Below are 17,456 nucleotides of genomic sequence, written 5' to 3'. Positions count from 1 at the left end.
ATGCAAGTAGAAAAATAGGGACCACTTTGGGGGGAAGGTAACAGTATTCCATCCGCCTTCAGCGTTTAGTCATGCTGGCCACATGATCACGGAGATGTCTTCGGACAGCGTTGGCTCTTCAGCTTTGTCACGGAGATGAGCACCGCCTCTTAGAGCCGGAAACGACTAACACGTATGTGCGAGGGGAATCTTTACCTTTACCTTATTGATTTATTGATTTGATTTCTAACACAATCCATCTCAGAAAATGACTCTGCAATTAATAATTGAACAATTTAATTTTTTTCAGCTGCAAGAATGGTTACAAGTCTGCAGTTTCTCATTCTTATAAAGACATTTTCCAAACTTAGCAATCAGAAGCAAAAAGCATATACAATCATGCTACTGAAATGTATGCAAAGCTTACTGTTCCTTTCTTTCACCTCTCTTTTTCCTTATTTGCTTACAAGCTTGATTGATTGCCAACAGACTTTTATGGCAGGGGCCCCCAACCTGCAATCCGCTACCAGTCCATGGCCCATTGAAAACCAGGCCACATAAGTGGCTGCCAAGCACATGAAGGTTTGTTTGCACATGAGTAAAATTAGGTTGCATACACACAATCATCCTCTTCTTTCCAATGCTGCCACTACCGCTGGTCCACAGACCCCAAAAGGTTAGGGACCAGTGTTGTACTGTTGGAAGAAAAATCCACCTGGGTTCAATTCCAAGTGGGGAAGAAAGACACTGGAAACATGGTGACTGCTTGGAAAGATGGTTTAATGGTGGACAGGATCACATGCCTTGGAGCTCTTGGGCAAAGAAAAGGGGAGAAATGCTGAGAGTCCCTGGGTTTTATAACCTCTCTGGCTTTGAACTTCCTGCGGCACAGGAAGCGTATCCTGATTGGTTGCTCTCAAGGTCATAGGTAGTTGTGTCCTAAGGTTTGTTGAAACTTCCTGGGTGATGCAAAGAAGGGCCATGAAATGTTTCTGCCTGAAGGAGATAGATCTTTGCTTTGTAGAATAGACTGGCCCAGTCCTTAATGGCCCATCAACAAAGCGGGGAGGGGGGCTGAATTTCTGCCTCTCTGAGTTTCTACTTCTCTTTTAGAGCAAATATTCTGCCTTTTTAATATATCCTAAAATATTTCATTTTTCTAAGAGAGGGGTGGGTTTTAACTTCCAACAATACAGTACACATTTTGAAATTCCTTGGTAATGTCATTCCGTAAGAGAATTATCCTTTCCCCCAAACATCCTTAGCAAGCACAAAACACTTTATAAGAGTGGTAGCTAACCTTTTGGGGCTCCTGTACCAAAAATTGTGTGCACACTTGCACTCATGCACCAGCACCCAGAAGGCAATGTGCGCCTGTCCCCATGCCCCCTACACATTTGCACGTAATCCCCACCCACCCCGCTGCCCCTTACCTGCACTGCACTCACCGCTGATTTTCGGTTGGTTTTAGGCCTTTTTCGCCTCCCAAAGGCTTGAGGAAAGCTTCTGCAGGCTTCTGAAGCCTTTGCAGGCCAAAAACTAGCCCCGTTTCGTCACTTCTGGTATTTTCCGAAAAACAGGAAGTGATGAAATGGGGCTAGTTTTCAGCCTGCAAAGCCTGCAGAAGCCTTTCTCAAGCCTTTGGGAGACTGAAAAAGGCCTCAAACCGACTGAAAATCCATTGTGAGGTGCATGCATGCCCAGTGAGGTAAGTTTGCCTGCAGCTTGCATGCCGGCACAAATGGCTCTGTGTGCCACCTGTGGCACACATGCCATAGGTTCGCCATCATGGCTTTATAATCTCTAAGCCTTGTCTGCTTAAAAAAAAAGCAGAATCTGGAGAAGATTCTGTGCATTCATACAAGATTTGGCCAATTTGAAAACTTTATTTATATATATATATGTATGTATGTATCTTTGGTTATTTGGGTTTTCTCTCGCGTAAGATTGGAAGTATCTAGGCAACGTTTCGATGAAGTCTTATTCATCATCTTCAGGCTTGTGTCTTCGGCTCTGTGCTTCTCAGAGTGAACTCTCAGAGTGAACTCTCAGAGTGAATTCTCAGAGTGAACTCTGAGAAGCACAGAGCCAAAGACACAAGCCTGAAGATGATGAGTGAGACTTCATCGAAACGTTGCCTAGATACTTCCAATCTTACGTGGGAGAAAACCCGAATAACCAAAGATACACATACAAATACCCGCGAGAACCTCAGAAAATGTATGTGTGTGTGTGTGTGTGTGTAGTTTTTTAAATTAATTTATAATATGACATATGAAGAGAATACAAAAGTAAATATTAGGGAAATTAGGGAAGGAAAAAGGGAAGTAGATAGTGGGGGAAAGCAAGAGGGGAAAATAGACATAGACTTCCAACTCCTTTGGTGCAGTATAATTAAAGCATTAACATCTACCCTCAACATTTTACTTCATAATAATAGAAACTGGCCATTTCTACAACAACAAATATATCTAATCGGTAAAACTGAAAATCAAAATTTCATTTTTTTCCACCTTAAACACAAAGTCCAGAAGTGTTTTCCAAGTAGAAGTAAAGGTATTCATGTGTGTTTTTTCTTTAATCAAAACAGTGCCAATTTGAAAAGTTGATGTGCGGTACTGCTTAGAGAAAAACCAAACTATGAATGAGAAAATTCTACCATGTCTCATCAGCACTTTGGGTAATACTCCTTGACTTACAACCATTTGTGTAGTGACTGAACTTCCAGCAGCACTGAAATAAGTGAATTATGATCATTCTTTCCACAAATAAATAAAATTTGCCATTATTTTTTCAGATTGATGTAGATAGATTTGATGGATGGATGGATAGATGATAGATAGATAGATAGATAGATAGATAGATAGATAGATAGATAGATAGATAGACAGACAGACAGACAGACAGACAGATAGATAGACAGATACTGGTAGGTAGACAGACAGAGATAGACAAATATGCTAGGTAGATAGTTAAGTAGGTAGACAGGTAGACAGACACAGAGGTAGGCAGACAGACAGACAGACAGTACCAATACTTACATATTAGCATCTGCTTTCAGTGTATATCAGTGGAAGGAACCAAAATACCTCAATGCTAACACACAGAAGTCCAAATACCAATGATATGTATTGGCCAACCCTTCACACAGTTACTTATATTTTATTCAGGCATACTCATATTCCTGAACATGTAGGTAAGTAGGTCGACAGACAGACTGACAGATTCTTTACAAGAAATTTTTACTTAAAATTAATGTGTTGTTTATAACTAGCAATTGATGTTGTTCAGCCTCCATATAACTTTTCCACACATAAAAACTTACCATTCTCTTTTTTAAATAGATGTAGATAGATGATGGATACATGATATAGGGAGGGAGGTAGATAGATAGATAGATAGATAGATAGATAGATAGATAGATAGATAGATAGATAGATAGATAGATAGATAGATAGATAGATGATAGATACCTTGTTTCTCATATAATAAGGCCGGGTCTTTTTTTTTTTTTGAGGCCCCCCCCACTTGCATCTTCGGGCGGACAGCAACGGCTTGGATGTTAGTCTCGGCGTTGGTGGGGCACTTCGCATCGGGTTCAATGCAGGCAGCACCATTTCCGGGTGTGCAACAAAAGTACTTCCTAACGGCAAGCCCCCCACCACCATTCCCCCCATTTCGCATGTTTTAATATAGGCCTTAATTTGGGGGGAGGGGCTTAATTTCATTTCATGCCTATAAAACATGCTGGGACTTCCTATTGGGGGAGGCCGTATTGTTGGAGAAACAGAATAGATAGAGAGGGAGAGAGGGAGGGAGAAAGAGAGAGAGAGAGAGAGAAAGAAGATAAGATAGATAGATAGATAGATAGATAGATAGATAGATAGATAGATAGATAGATAGATAGATGATATAGATTGATTGATAGATTGATCGATTGATAGATGATAGATGATATAGATTGATAGAGAGATTCATAGATAGATAGAGATAGATTGATAGATAGATAGATAGATAGATAGATAGATAGAGGATTGAGAGATAGATTGATAGATAGATGATAGATAGATAGATAGATAGATAGATAGATAGATAGATGATAGATAGACAGATGATTAGATAGATAGATAGATGATAGATAGATAGATAGATAGATAGATAGATAGATAGATAGATAGATAGATAGATAGATAGATAGATAGATAGATAGATAGATGATAGATAGAGAGAGAGATAGAGAGAGAGGCAGGCAGGCAGGCAGGCAGGCTATAGATTGATAGATGATAGATAGTATATATACATTCTATCCATCGATCGACCTATCTACCTACCTATCATCTTTCTCTACATATAAATATTGATCGGTTGATGCTACGTCAGGGCGAAGGGAATCAAACCCGACCCACCCACTTCCAAGCACACCCACCCCCGCGCGCGCCCCGGCCTGTGGCGCGCATCCCGGCAGCTCCCTAAGAGCGCGAAGAAGCTGGGAGGCAGGCGGACGGCCCAAGCCCTCAAGGCAGCGCGCTCCCGACGAGCATCCCCGCGACAGCCTCCGGCGCTGGCCCTTCTCCCGGCGCTCTGGCGATGCGGCGGCGGGCAGCCGCCTCCCGAAGGCTTGGAGGAGGGACCGTCGGGGGCGTCGCAACCTCCCGTCCCTGCGCGCTGCACTGTGGGCGAAAGATGGCAGCTTCCTCGGCCCCTCTCGGCTCCCCGACGCTGTGACAGGCTGTGACTTTGCCCCCCACCCAAACCTCCAGCGCGTCGGCGGGACCCCTCCGCCGGCCCCGCGGCTCCGCATCCGAGATGGAGAAGTGCTCCAGCTGCGAGAGCCTCGCCTCCAAGCCGGCTCAGCCGGCCACCCGCCAGCCCAGCTCGGATTCCCTCTCCAGGTACCGCATCTCTCCCGGGGCAAAGGAGGCGAGGGTGGTGGGAGGAGGAGGAGGGCGACGCGGATGGAGAGAAGAGCAGGGCTCCTGCTAGACCTAGATTCGTGGTTTGATGATGGGGGAAAAGGCGGGGGGGGAGTGGGGTCTGATCCGGGTTTTATTGGAGGGCCCGACATCTGGAAAGGCTGCATGTTCGTTCTTCCAGCTGCAAGGAAGAAGAGCTGGTGCAAAGATTGGACGCTTTGATTCCCTTTCTTTTGCAACCGCCTCTCTGGTTGTAGGCTGCAGCCAGGCTGGTGCAGGTAGTCCTTGACTTATGACCATAATGGAGCCCAGCATTTATGTTGCTGAGTGAAAAAATGGGTTTGAGTTTTTTGGCCTCTTTTTCCTGCCACGTTTTGTTCAGGGAATCGCTGCCATGGTTAAAATTAGTACCATCGGTTGTTAAGTGAACCCGGCTTCCCCGTGGCTTGTCAGAAGGTCACAAAACGGGATCAACATGATACACACACACACACACACACACACACACACACACTCACGGACACCGCCGCTGTCGTAAATATGAACCAGTTGTCAAGCATCCCTGATGATGGGAATGCTGCAACAGTCATAAGTGTGAAAAATGGCCATAAGTCACTTTTTTCAGTGCTGTTGCAACTTTGAATGGTCACTAAGTGAACCGTTGAAAGTCGAGGACTACCTATGTTTCAGTTTGAGAGCCAGGGCCAATCTCAGGGTTAGGATTTCTTGCAGCCGGATCCTCTGGATGTTTGCATCCTGGTGGGTTTAAGAGGCGTTATTCCAGAAGGCTTAGGTGAGCATGCTTTGCACACTTACTTGGGAGCAACCAAGGTTATTTATTTACGAGCAAATTTCACCGGCTTGACCACTAATTTTAGCTGTAACCCATTGGCCAAGGAAGGTAGAAAATCCACTAAAAGGGATTTAGCCTTGATTGAATTTAACCTGTAGCTTCGCTGTCCCAAAGATGCTTTTTCCAAAAGACCAACTGGATTTTGTTTTTTTCCTTGAAGACGTTTCGCTTCTCATCCAGGAAGCTTCTTCAGTTTCGCTTCTTGGATGAGAAGCGAAACATCTTCAAGACAAAAAACAAAGTCTAGTTGACTTTTGAAAAAAGCACCTTTGGTATAACCATGACCTGGATGGCCGAGAATATCCATAGACTGTAGCTTCACTGTTATAAAAGAGGTTGAAAGATTGGCACGGTTTCCAAAATTTGTGTTCTCCAGATGCATTGCTGGGCACTGTGGGAGGTTTTCCCCCTAACATATTTACAGGGGAGTATGCTGGTAAATTTCCTTGGTTTGCTAAATTTGTTTTCTGTCTTCTCACCAAACATTCTTGTCACCCAAAAGGTTGGGGTTACAGCACTCACTCAATCACAAAAAAACAAGGGAGGTTAACTCTAACCGGAATCAGCAGGATGTGTGAATGCATCTGCTTTACAGGTAGATCTCAAGTTCAGGGCCACACCTTGGGCCCAGAATTTCTGTAGCTAAGCAAGATGGTAACAAAGTAGCCACACCCAGTTTTACAACTTTCTTTGTCACAGTTGTTAAGGGAATCACTGCAGTTGTGCAATGAATTGTTTAGTTGTTAAATGAACCCAACTTTTCCCAGTCAGCTGGGAAGGTTGCAAATTGTGATCAAACAATCCAGGGATTCTGCAACCTTCATAAAATTTATGCAAGTTGCCAAGTGCAACTGAATTTTGATCACATGATCATAGGGAACGCTGCAATGGTCATAACTCCAAGGTCCAGTTGTAAGTCACTTTTTTCAGTGCCATTGTAATTTTGAACAATCACTAAACTCAATGACTATCTGTACAAGATGTGATTGAGTGCATTGTGTGAATGCAGCCCAGGAGTTAACTGGGGACCATGACTTTGCAATTAAGTCCTACCGCAAAATATTGTGCACGGAAAGCTCTTAGCTTAGAAATCAGGTAGCCACGACTATTTCCTGGATAGTGTATTCAGTTCATTGCTATCCTTTATTTGCTAATCATTGTTATCCAATACTATAACATTCTTGAACAAAAAACAGTAAAGTCCGTAGATATACATGGATCATGAGTTTATTATAGAGTAAGGCTGGCCAAAAAATGGTGAATTAATTCAGTATTCTAGAGATCAATCAAGGGCAAGAATTCTCCAAGAAATATTTGGAAAATATGGATTGTTGAATCTATCAGTCAATGCAGCTTTTCCAGGGAATTCCCTGAACCAGGGAATTCTGAATGTATCTGAGTAAACAAGAAAGATTTCTAGAGAGAATCTCAACTCCTGCTGATTTCATAGACACATCCATATGGTCCTGACATGGAAGTGGTTTGTTGCTGCTATCTTGAGAGTTTTTTTGGCTTCCCAATCTAGTGTATATTCCTGGGATTTCTTTGGTCTCCCATCCAAATGCTAATCAGGTCCGGCCCTGCTTAGCTTTTTTTGACATTATTGAAGGCTGCTGGGGGCTACCATTTGCTATGTGTGTTAGGAATATAAGTCACCTAACAGCTCTTTGGGTTGGACAATGTATAAACCAGGAGAAACATTTTTAAACTGTATCTTTAAGAAAATGCAAAACTGTAATTGGGTGTGGTTCTGCAAATGGCCATAAGATGGAGCCAGAAACCTGGGTTGTCTAGTCTTAGTCTCAGAAGATAATGTGCCTCAGTGAATCTCTTTTTCCTTCTGTTGGAGAGTATTGCCGTTCCTGTATTGACTGATATTCCTGGATTTGATGTAAGTCTGATACTGAACTGTTTTTGACACTGGACTTACATTTACTGTAGCATACCTTGTTTCATCTAGTTCTTCAGTTGTATTGTTGCAATGACTTCTCTGCCTTACTCTAACACAGTATTTCTTAACCTTGGGAACTTTAAGAAGTGTGGACTTCGATTCCCAGAATTTCCCAGTCAGCTATAAATTCGGGGAGTTGAAGTCCACACATCTTAAAGTTGCAATGGTAGAGAAACTCCACTCTAACTATCTCTAGCAGTTTTGTTGAAGTATTTCTTTCAGTCCTGGAATGTAATCAGTCTGTAAAACCTGAATACAGGTAGTCCTCAATTTACATCTCTGTTCAAAGTTACAACAGGGCTGAAAAAAGTGACTTGGGTCATTTTCCACACTTATGACCATTGCAGCATCTCTATGGTCACGTGACTTACATTGGGATATTTGACAACTGACTCATATTTATGACGGTTGCAGCATCCCGGAGTCAATGTTGATCCCCTTTTGCGCCCTTCTGACAAGCCAGGTCAATGGTTGAAACCAGATTCACTTAACAACCGTGTTACTAATTTGAGAACTGTGATGGTTCACTTAACAAACACGGCAAGAGAAGTTGTAAAATGGAGCAAACTCACTTAACAAATTTCTCATGTTTAATGACATAAATTTTGGGCTCAAATGTGGTCGTATGTTGAGGACTACCTGTACACTTAATCACATCTAGTAGAGATAGTCCTTGAGTTTAGAGAGGGTTCAAAGTTAGGCAGGTAGATTGGTTAGTAGGCAGATAGGTCGTTTTTTCTCAAGAAGGAAAACAACAGCAGTCACAAAGGTGTAGATTGGGTGTCTGTCAGCAAGAGGACTCATGGCATATTTTAATGCGATGTGTAGGATGCACAGAAAATGAACCACCTATATTTCTATTTTGGGACAGAGCATGGTGTTCTATAATGAAGATTTGATCCAAGATGTTCCCTATCCAAGCATCCCAATGCTTAGTCTTAGAAACTTGCCTTCTACTCTGAGCTTTCCAATGAGATCGCAATAGCACTTAGACTTACATACTGCTTTACAGTGCTTCACAGCCCTCTCTGTGCGGTTTACAGAGTCAGCCTATTGCCCCCAACAATCTGGGTCCTCATGTTACCCACCTCGGAAGGATGGAAGGCTGAGTCAACCTTGATCCTGGTGAGATTCGAACTTTTGAATTGCAGGCAGCTGGCAGTCAGTAGAAGTAGCCTGCAGTAGTGCATTCTAACCACTGCGCCAGTGATGGGATTCAATTTTTTTTATTACCGGTTCTGTGGGCGTGGCTTGGTGGGCATGGCAAGGGAAGGATACTGTAAAATCTCCAGTCAGAGGTGGTATTTGCCGGTTTCTGAACTAATCAGAATTTCCACTACCGGTTCTCCAGAGCTGATCAGAAACTGCTCCTCTGCACTGCGCCAATGTGGTTCTAATTACAGATACCTAATTACAGATAGTCCTCAACTTACAACAATTCATTTAATGACTTGAAAATTACTATCTATTATCTTGCTTAGCATAGAAAATACAGAGAAAGGGGGGAAACAATGGAATACGTCTGTTCGTTTGGATTGTGTGCTTCTGCCTTTTCAATCATACAAGTTGATCAAGTCAACTCATAATCCAAAGAGAGCTAGAACCAGATCAGGTGAAACGAATCATTGCAATATACAAGCACATCTTTGCACCATTGAAAAATAAACTCTGAGTACCTGGTTAAAAAGCTGAGGTTTTAACAAAGAAAGCGAGGGACCTCTTAAGAGAATGCCAACCGAAAAGTCCTCTCCTGCAATCTCTTCTACAGATTTTATTCCTCCCCAAAAGAGAGGCAGGCATTCAAGTAACCAGAAATGAAGTCATTTACGTGGCAAGTTTAAGACTTGTGAACTTCAACTCCCAGAATTCCTGAGCTAACAGGGATTCTGGGAGTTGAAGTCCACAAGTCTTAAAGGTGTCAAGTTTGAAGATCCCCTGCCTTAAAACCTGTATGATTGCTGCTTCCCAGATGGTAGCACTAAGAACTAATAATTGGAAATATCTTTGGAAAAATTGGTGTGGTTTTGTTTTTTTCTCTAAGTGATTTTTCATGATACAAAACCAGCCAAAAGAAGAGGAAAAGAAAGAAATATAGAGATAGGAAACGGTAGACATTCTAAAACTCCGGTCAAGAAAGCAGGCAATTTTACACATTCAGCTGGCAAGAAAAAGATTAAATATTTTTTCTGTCCTCTGCCCTGCCAAAATCTCTGCCTTTACATTTTAAAAGGAGTAAAAAAAGGACCAGATCCACTTAAGGAGTCTTATGTTCCCAACTATAAATTCAAGCATATTGTCAATTCCATGACATGCTTCCTTTGTCTTTTTGAAAAAACAACAATTAATGCTCAATATAACCTTAATCAAAGATTAATCGTACTGAGACAAGTGCATTGTTTGTGGCCTAAAAGGCATATAATGGTTGCAGCCAAAATATCCTTTGTGTTGCTATTTATAAATGCTAAAAAAAGAAAAGAGGAAAAACAAGTTAAAATAGAGGGGAAAAAATAACTACTAAAAATAGCATAGATAAGTATCTGGATTGTGACTACCCCCCTTCAGTGAAGTCCAACTGATTTATAGTGTTTATGAACACAAACTTTAGAAACCTTATTCTAGCTTTTTTGTATTTGCCTTGCTGCATTTGTTATAATATGCAGGGAAGGCATTCTTGCTTAAATTTAGTTAAACTTCTACTACGTGTAAATATTTCTTCAAGTTAAAGAAATATTCAAAATCTAATCAGATTTTGTTAGTACAATGTCTTTTTCCTCAATGTTGTAAGAAAAGGAGGGTTTTTAAGGGGAATATAATTCTATAGTCAGTACCAAGGGGCTGGGTTTACGCTCTTTTTGACTCATGAATAGCATGATTCAATCGCAACCAGAGGTTATTCCATAGGAAGCATGTCTTGAATTTCAATGACTGGTTAGTTTTCTGTTCTGGGAGGGCAACAATCAAAGCTTTGTTTACTAAGCAGACTGACTTTTAACTTAGGCACTTCTTCCCAGCCATCAATGTTAAAAACAACAAGAAAAGCCAATCATATATGAGCAATGCTTGGAATACTGCAGACTATTGTATGACAATGGCCAGCATAAAATGAATTTTTAAAAATTTAAATGCATTAAGAATTTTCGTACCATAAAAGACAAGTCAAAAGAAAGAAAAAGAAAACCGAAAATGTACAGCTACCTCCCTAAAGTTAAGTATTATAAATATATACTTCTGACTTCTTTTTTCAATAGATTGTTACAATATTATTGTCCCCTCTGCCTCTTAAATATTTTGCAAATCGCTGTCCTTTAATCCTCATCTTTCTAAATCTTCCAATCCAGAATTCAATTCATTTTTCTCTTATTTCAGCAAAAAAAATCCATAGGTTTCCATTTTTTTAAAAAAAAAATGTGGTTGTTAGAAAAAGCTCACTCGATGGAAATACAGTTAGACCTCAACTTACAACTGTTCATTTACTGACCGTTTAATGCAGAGATGATATTCAGCAGGTTCTGATCAGTTCTGGAGAAGATAGTGGAAATTTTGAGTAGTTCGATAAACCGGCAAATACCCCCTCTTACTGGCCCTGCCCCCATCTATTCTCTGCCTCCCATTAAGTCCCAGCTGATTGGCTGGGTCTTCTTTTGTTGCCCTGCACAGGAGAACGGAGCTGGAAAGCGGGTTAGTGGGGTGAGGAGCGAATGGGGATTTTGCAGTAACCTTTCCCCAGGAGTAGGGTGGGAATGGAGATTTTACAGTATCCTTCCCCTGCCACGCCCACCATGCCACACCCACAGAACTGGTAGTAAAAAAAAAATTGAATCCCACCACTGGTTTAATGACACTGAAAAAAGTGACATGATGGTTTTTCACACTTATGACGGTCCAGTACCCCCATGGTGGGAGTAAGGAGGGATTCTGCTAACTGTAGTTCAGCAACACCTGAAGGTTCCCTTTCTCCTCTCATAAGCAAAGATATGGAAGAGTTGAATGGTTAGAGTTAGACAGAACCTCAAAGACCATCAGCTAATCTATTCTGATACTGCTACAAGAAGTTCACTATAGGTTGGGCTGTGCTTATAAGAGACTAATTAATTTAGTGTGTTTGAATACAATAGTTCAGTTGAGGGTTTTTTTTTGTTGTTGTTCAAGAGTATCATAATGGCATCTAGGACCCAGACTATGTGGGAAATATGCAAATTATGTTTATGGAGATTCTCAGTCTTCCAGGCCATGGTTGTCCCAAAGGTGTTTTTTTTCAAGAAGCAACTGGACTTTCTGATTTTTCTTTGAAGATGCTTCACTTCTCATCCAAGAAGCTTCTACAAAGGGACAGAACTAAGAAGCTTCTTGGATGAGAAGAGAAATATCTTCAAAGAAAAAGGAAGTCCAGCTGCCTCTTGAAAAAGCACCTTTGGGATATGCAAAATAACACTTCTACATTGGAAACTTCCCGGTATATAAGCCTAAATGCTACTGCTATTGCTATCCAACGGATGACATTTTGAGGAGAATTTCTCCCTATCTTCAGGTGAAAGCTCCACGCTTGCTCCTGGGACTGGTAAGATAAGAAGATAAAGCAATTTTTTTTTGGTCTATAGAACTCTACAAAATCAAACCGTTGTTTCTAGATTTTACTTTTTTCTCACCCTTGTTTTCTAGTGCTTCTACCTCTCATTCGGATCATTCAGCACATACCAAATCAGCTTCAGTCATCTCATCGGATTCTATCTCCACCTCTACTGAGAACTTTTCTCCTGATTTGAGGGTAAGCAACGGAGTTGATGAACACCTTAGCAGAGGCATGGGATGAATAAGGTGTACTATGTACAATTAAATTGGGTGGGAACAAAATATTTAAATATTTATATGTGTGTGTGAGGCAATCCTAGACCAGTCCAAGCCCAAAAATGACAGGGAATTTCTAGAAGCCTGGCACTCTGACAAATCAGCCATCAATAGTCATATAGATATTAACTACATCTGTAGGCTGTACGTAGACAATTAGCCAACCCAAAAGGGGACCCCAGCACCACTCCCAACAATAAGATCAGCATAGATCAGAGGTCCCCAAACTTGGCAACTTTAAGACTTGTGGATTTCACCTCCCAGAATTCTAGCTGGCTGGAGTCTACAAGTCTTAAAGTTGTCAAGTTTGGGGACCCCTGGCATAGATTAACTCCAAGGTTAACTTCAGACCAACAAACAAGTAAGCAATACCCTAATCAAGGAACTGCCAAAGAGCCATCAGTAAACAGGCCAACCAAGATCGTCCCCACCCACCCAGACAGACAAGTCACCAGAATATAAACTGACAGCAAACCCCACTCCTTACTAGCACTGATGATGTTACCTAGTTAGGGTAATAAAACATCTGCAAAAAAACAAGCAAGCTCTGAGAGCACCAAGGAGCCTTCATATGTGTACATATAAAGTACACACTGAATGAAGTGTGTTCAGTGTATTCAACCTAAATTGAGAAAACTGCTTTCCTAATACCTTTTCCTTAATGCGCAAGGACTATTTCTATTTTACTTTGCTTTTGTTTTTTTGATGGTCAAATACATGTTGAGGTCAACATGTATTCGTCCATCTTAGAACCTATAGAAGGGTTCCTGTTGCCTTTTTTTCTGGGATGATTTTTTTTCTTCAAATTTGTAGTTTAGCCTTTTCTCTGGGATGCAATCCTGGACTTTTCTAGTAGTTTTCCATCCAGGTACCAACAAGGTCAATCCTGCTTCTCCTTAGGGAGGTTTGCCAAATTCACCAGATGCTGCCCTATGCTATAACTGATATTATTATTATGTGTTTATGTCACTGTTCACTGTGTTCACATCCTCAGTGTTACTTAGCCAAAATGGAAAATATAAACTGCTTTTCCATGAATGCTTCCTGTTACGTTTTGACCTGGCACTTAGGAATAGGAAATGAATGCCACATTAGTTGAACCAACAGCTGATCCTTTTGTTAGCTTTGGACTTTTGGTGTGTTTCATGTTGAGATCATATGATGTAATTTTCATGCAAAAGTCATTTATGTTCTATGGCCTATGATTGAAGGTAAAAGAAAGCAAGCTACTATAGTAGAAATAAATATTTGTTTACAATACAAGATATTCTTACTGAAAATTATTGTGTTGCTTATAACTAGCAATTGACGTGGTGCAACTTCCATATAAGTTCTTTCCACAAATAAGTAAAATTTGCCATTCTCTTTTTCAGATAGGTGTAGATAGATGATAGATAGGAGAGCATGAATTCTAGTCCTGGTAATGGTGAGTCTGGGCTTTAAACGTTGACTTTTACATTGTTTCTTGAGGGTTCTTCAGAAGATCTTGACCTTGTCAAGGTAGAAACCTGTGAGCTATGGGCTGCTTCTAGAATTCCAGAAATCGATTAGGAAGCTGTTGCTCCTTATAGGAAGAATCTCATGCATCTGCTCTAAGATTAGGTTTTCTCCCTCTCTCATTCTGAGGAGTAAGTAGTCAAGTGACAAGTTCAAAGGGAGGAAAAAGGAGTGGCCATTTGAGGGAACTCAAGTTTTTATGGAAAACATTTGATGTCCAGTTGCTGACCGATGAATGTGGTTTGCTGGTTTGCCCTCAGTTTGTTGGCATTGTTCAGCTAACTTTGAACGGTTTGACTTGTTCAGGATCTTTGCTGCCAACTAGTGGTCATCTGGATTTTTGAACCTTAGACATTAACTTTTGTTTCTGATGATGAGACAGTCTTTTGAACTGGGGTCGCCAACCTTTTGGACCTCAGGGCCCACCAAACTCATAATTTTAAATCCCAGGGACCACTAACCAGTTCTGTGGGCGTGGCCTAATTTGTAGGTGTGGCTTGGGTGTGGCTGGGCATGGCTTGTATGTAAATATTATAAATATTTATATAAATATTGATTTTTTTTATGAAAAAAGAGCTGCTTTTACCCAAAATCTGGCAAAGCAGGCAGGCAGATTGAGTTGCTCACAGAATCATTCAGTGATCTATCTATCTGCCACCGTCTAGCTCAGTCTCTCAAATTTGCTTGTCGTGAGTCTGCACTGAATTTGCTCGCAAGCGAAACTTGAGTCCTAAGGGAGGTTCGGCTGTGCTTAAAAGCAGAGCTGAAGATCTAAAGACTAGCTAGAAAGCAAGAAATCCAACCATTTCCTGCTTCCTAGCTAATCTAAATCTCCCGGCACAGCAGAACACCTGATGGTCGGAAAAAGGAAAAATAGCAATTTAGCAGGCAAGTTTGCCGGGTAAGGAGTGAGTGGGCGGGGAGGGTTCCCGCGGGCCATGTGGGCGGCGCAGCCTTGTGTTTCTGCGCAGCCTGGATTAATTGCTCTGGGGATGAGATTTCTCTGCGGCCCACCAAAATTTTCTCACGGCCCACCAGTGGGTCACGGCCCACCAGTTGGCGACCACTGTTTTGAACTATTACCATCTGGCAGACGGTACAGAATAATAAAAACAAGGACAAATAGGCTAAAAAATCAACTTCTATCCCAGGGCAGTAACTCTATTGAACTCTACTGTATAGTGCAGTGTTGGTGCAGTGTCGGGGGTTTTCAATTCAATGTGTGGAGTGTGAAAGATGTGTGTGTTTTTTTTAATGGTCATGATGTGCACTGAAGATGGTGTTTGATTTCATTGTATGAGGTGCAATGACAAGAAACTAAACAACTAAACTAAAACTAAAACTAAAACAAACTAAAACTAAAACTAAAACTGATGATGAGATGGTCTTTTATCCCAAGCAGAGACAACTACATGCTTATGATACCTCACATTTTCACATAGAGAATGTTTTACTGTTACTTGTGGCCATTGATTACTTTAAAGATTTTTTTTTTTCATTTTATCTTGACTGGGTTTTAGAATGTGTCTGTGTGTGGGTTTTTTTAATTACATTGAATGTGTTTTAATATCTGGATTAAAAGTGATAACATGAGTTTTTACAGAAATAAATGTTTTAAAAACAACACAACAAAAACCTACACCAGAAATGGCAGGAATTTCTCTCTTTTCTGGCTATTTTGGTAAATATCCCTGAAAGCGTGAAGGGCATGCAGGAATTTCTACTTGCATCAGCACCCCTGAAGCTGGCAAGCTGGCTTCATACAATCTTCTTTGCCTTTGATTAAAAAAAAAAAGATATCCAAGCTCATAAACCCTCCGGTTCCTTTCCTCCTCCTTGCCATTCACCAGTTGCAAAAGAATTTAGCTTATTTAGCAAGATCTTCTTTTAGTTTTGTCCTTCCTCTGTCTTCTTTTTATAGCTCTCTCGTCATAGACTTGTCAAAGACCAGGTTACAGTCTATTGATTTAGTGCAAATTAGATCAAGGAAAAATTTAAATTTAGTGCACATTAGATCAGGGGAAAGCCAGCCTCGCTCAATCTTTTGTCTCTGAGACAAGGAAAAATAGAAGTGTCTGGTTGGTATTTCAAAAGGCAGGCATAGAAAAAAAATTATCTCAGAATTAGTCAAGGTCCTTGAGTATTTGCATAGGTGCCCATCTTGAAACAAGAATGCTCTCCTGCAATTATCTCTGGTTGTCATTTGAGAAGAACCAGATTTGAAGGGTACAAGCTGGTGGCCTTGGAGTGACCTTTTGAGCAGAGATCCATTATTTCCTCTTCAAGGCTGTGGTGTTCATTCTTATTGTGACTTAGCTACGATTTTCAGTCTTCCTATTGCAAAGTGCCTAAAGGAGAAATTGAGCATTTGGAAATAGCATGGGGAAAGACGATACGAAGTTGGTTCATGAGAATCATTGGACAATTGATTCTGTCTAGCAAGTCTTGTTCTTCTATCATCATATGACAAACCTTTTGCCAAATGCCTGCAGTTTTTATTGGAATCCATACAGAAATGAATTCCTCTTTCCTCTTTTAGAGATGCTGAGATAACTCGCCCCTAATTTAATTTAACCGTAACTCATAATTTATCCATCAGTACAACGATCATCACTAAATAATCAGCAAATGGTTTTTTTTTAAAAAGATGTTGAAATAGTAAAGTCTGCAATGATTTTTCTCAATGGTCTTTGTAGGAAGTAAAGGAAGTAGCAGTCTACTTCACTGCTCCAAAAATTCAGTTTCTCTTTTTGATCTAATGCATTTTGTTAAGTGGTAAAGTGTAGTTGGGTGCCAAGTAAGATTTGAATTTTTTTAAAAAGAAAAGATTGTTTTAAAAATTAAGCTGATTCCTAAAGGTGTTTTTTTTTTTGTCCAAAGGAGAAACTGAGCAAACTGGAAATAGCTTGGCGAAAGATGATAACAAAGTTGGTTCATGAAAATCACTGGACAATTGATTCTGTCTAGCAAGTCTTCATTTTATATCTATACATGCTCTACTTCAACACAGAGCAAATGGTTGCACTCAGCATAGTAAAACATCATATCCTCTACAATAGTCCTCAACGTATGATCACAATCGGGACCAGAATTTGTGTGGCTAAGCAAGGCAGTTGTTAATTGTGCTGGGTCAACTTTATGACCTTTTTTGCCACAGTTCTTAAGCAAATCACTGCAGTGAAGTGGATCACATAGTTGTGAAGTGAATCCAAATTTCCCTATGTCCAAAACTGGCTGGGAAAGTTGCACATGGGAATCACATACCCCAGGATGCTGCAGCCATCATAAATGCACACCAGTTGCCAAGTGTCTTAATTTTGATTACATTACCACAGGGATGTTGTGATGGTCCTAAGTGGGAGGACCGATCATAAGTCAATTTTTCAGTGCCTTTATAACTTTCAACAGGGCTAAATAA

The 17,456-nt window shown here is 40.7% G+C and overlaps 1 protein-coding gene across 1 annotated transcript in view; it reads left to right on the top strand.

The window, feature by feature from the left end:
* Positions 1-4,427: 4,427 nt before the first annotated feature.
* The window catches only part of MTMR2 (myotubularin related protein 2), a 37,490-nt gene continuing 24,461 nt past the window's right edge, over positions 4,428-17,456 (top strand). The window contains exons 1-2 of the mRNA XM_026706869.2: positions 4,428-4,871; positions 12,356-12,461. Coding sequence (XP_026562654.1) covers positions 4,786-4,871; positions 12,356-12,461 — 192 coding nt within the window. The 5' untranslated portion in view covers positions 4,428-4,785. The remainder of the gene's footprint in view (positions 4,872-12,355; positions 12,462-17,456) is intronic.

The sequence above is a fragment of the Pseudonaja textilis genome, chromosome 7, assembly GCF_049901715.1.
Source record: "Pseudonaja textilis isolate UNSWEBS1 chromosome 7, rPseTex1.2, whole genome shotgun sequence".
NCBI lineage: Eukaryota > Metazoa > Chordata > Lepidosauria > Squamata > Elapidae > Pseudonaja > Pseudonaja textilis.
Note: the sequence above shows the minus strand (reverse complement) of the source record. Positions and strands in the feature narration are given on the sequence as shown.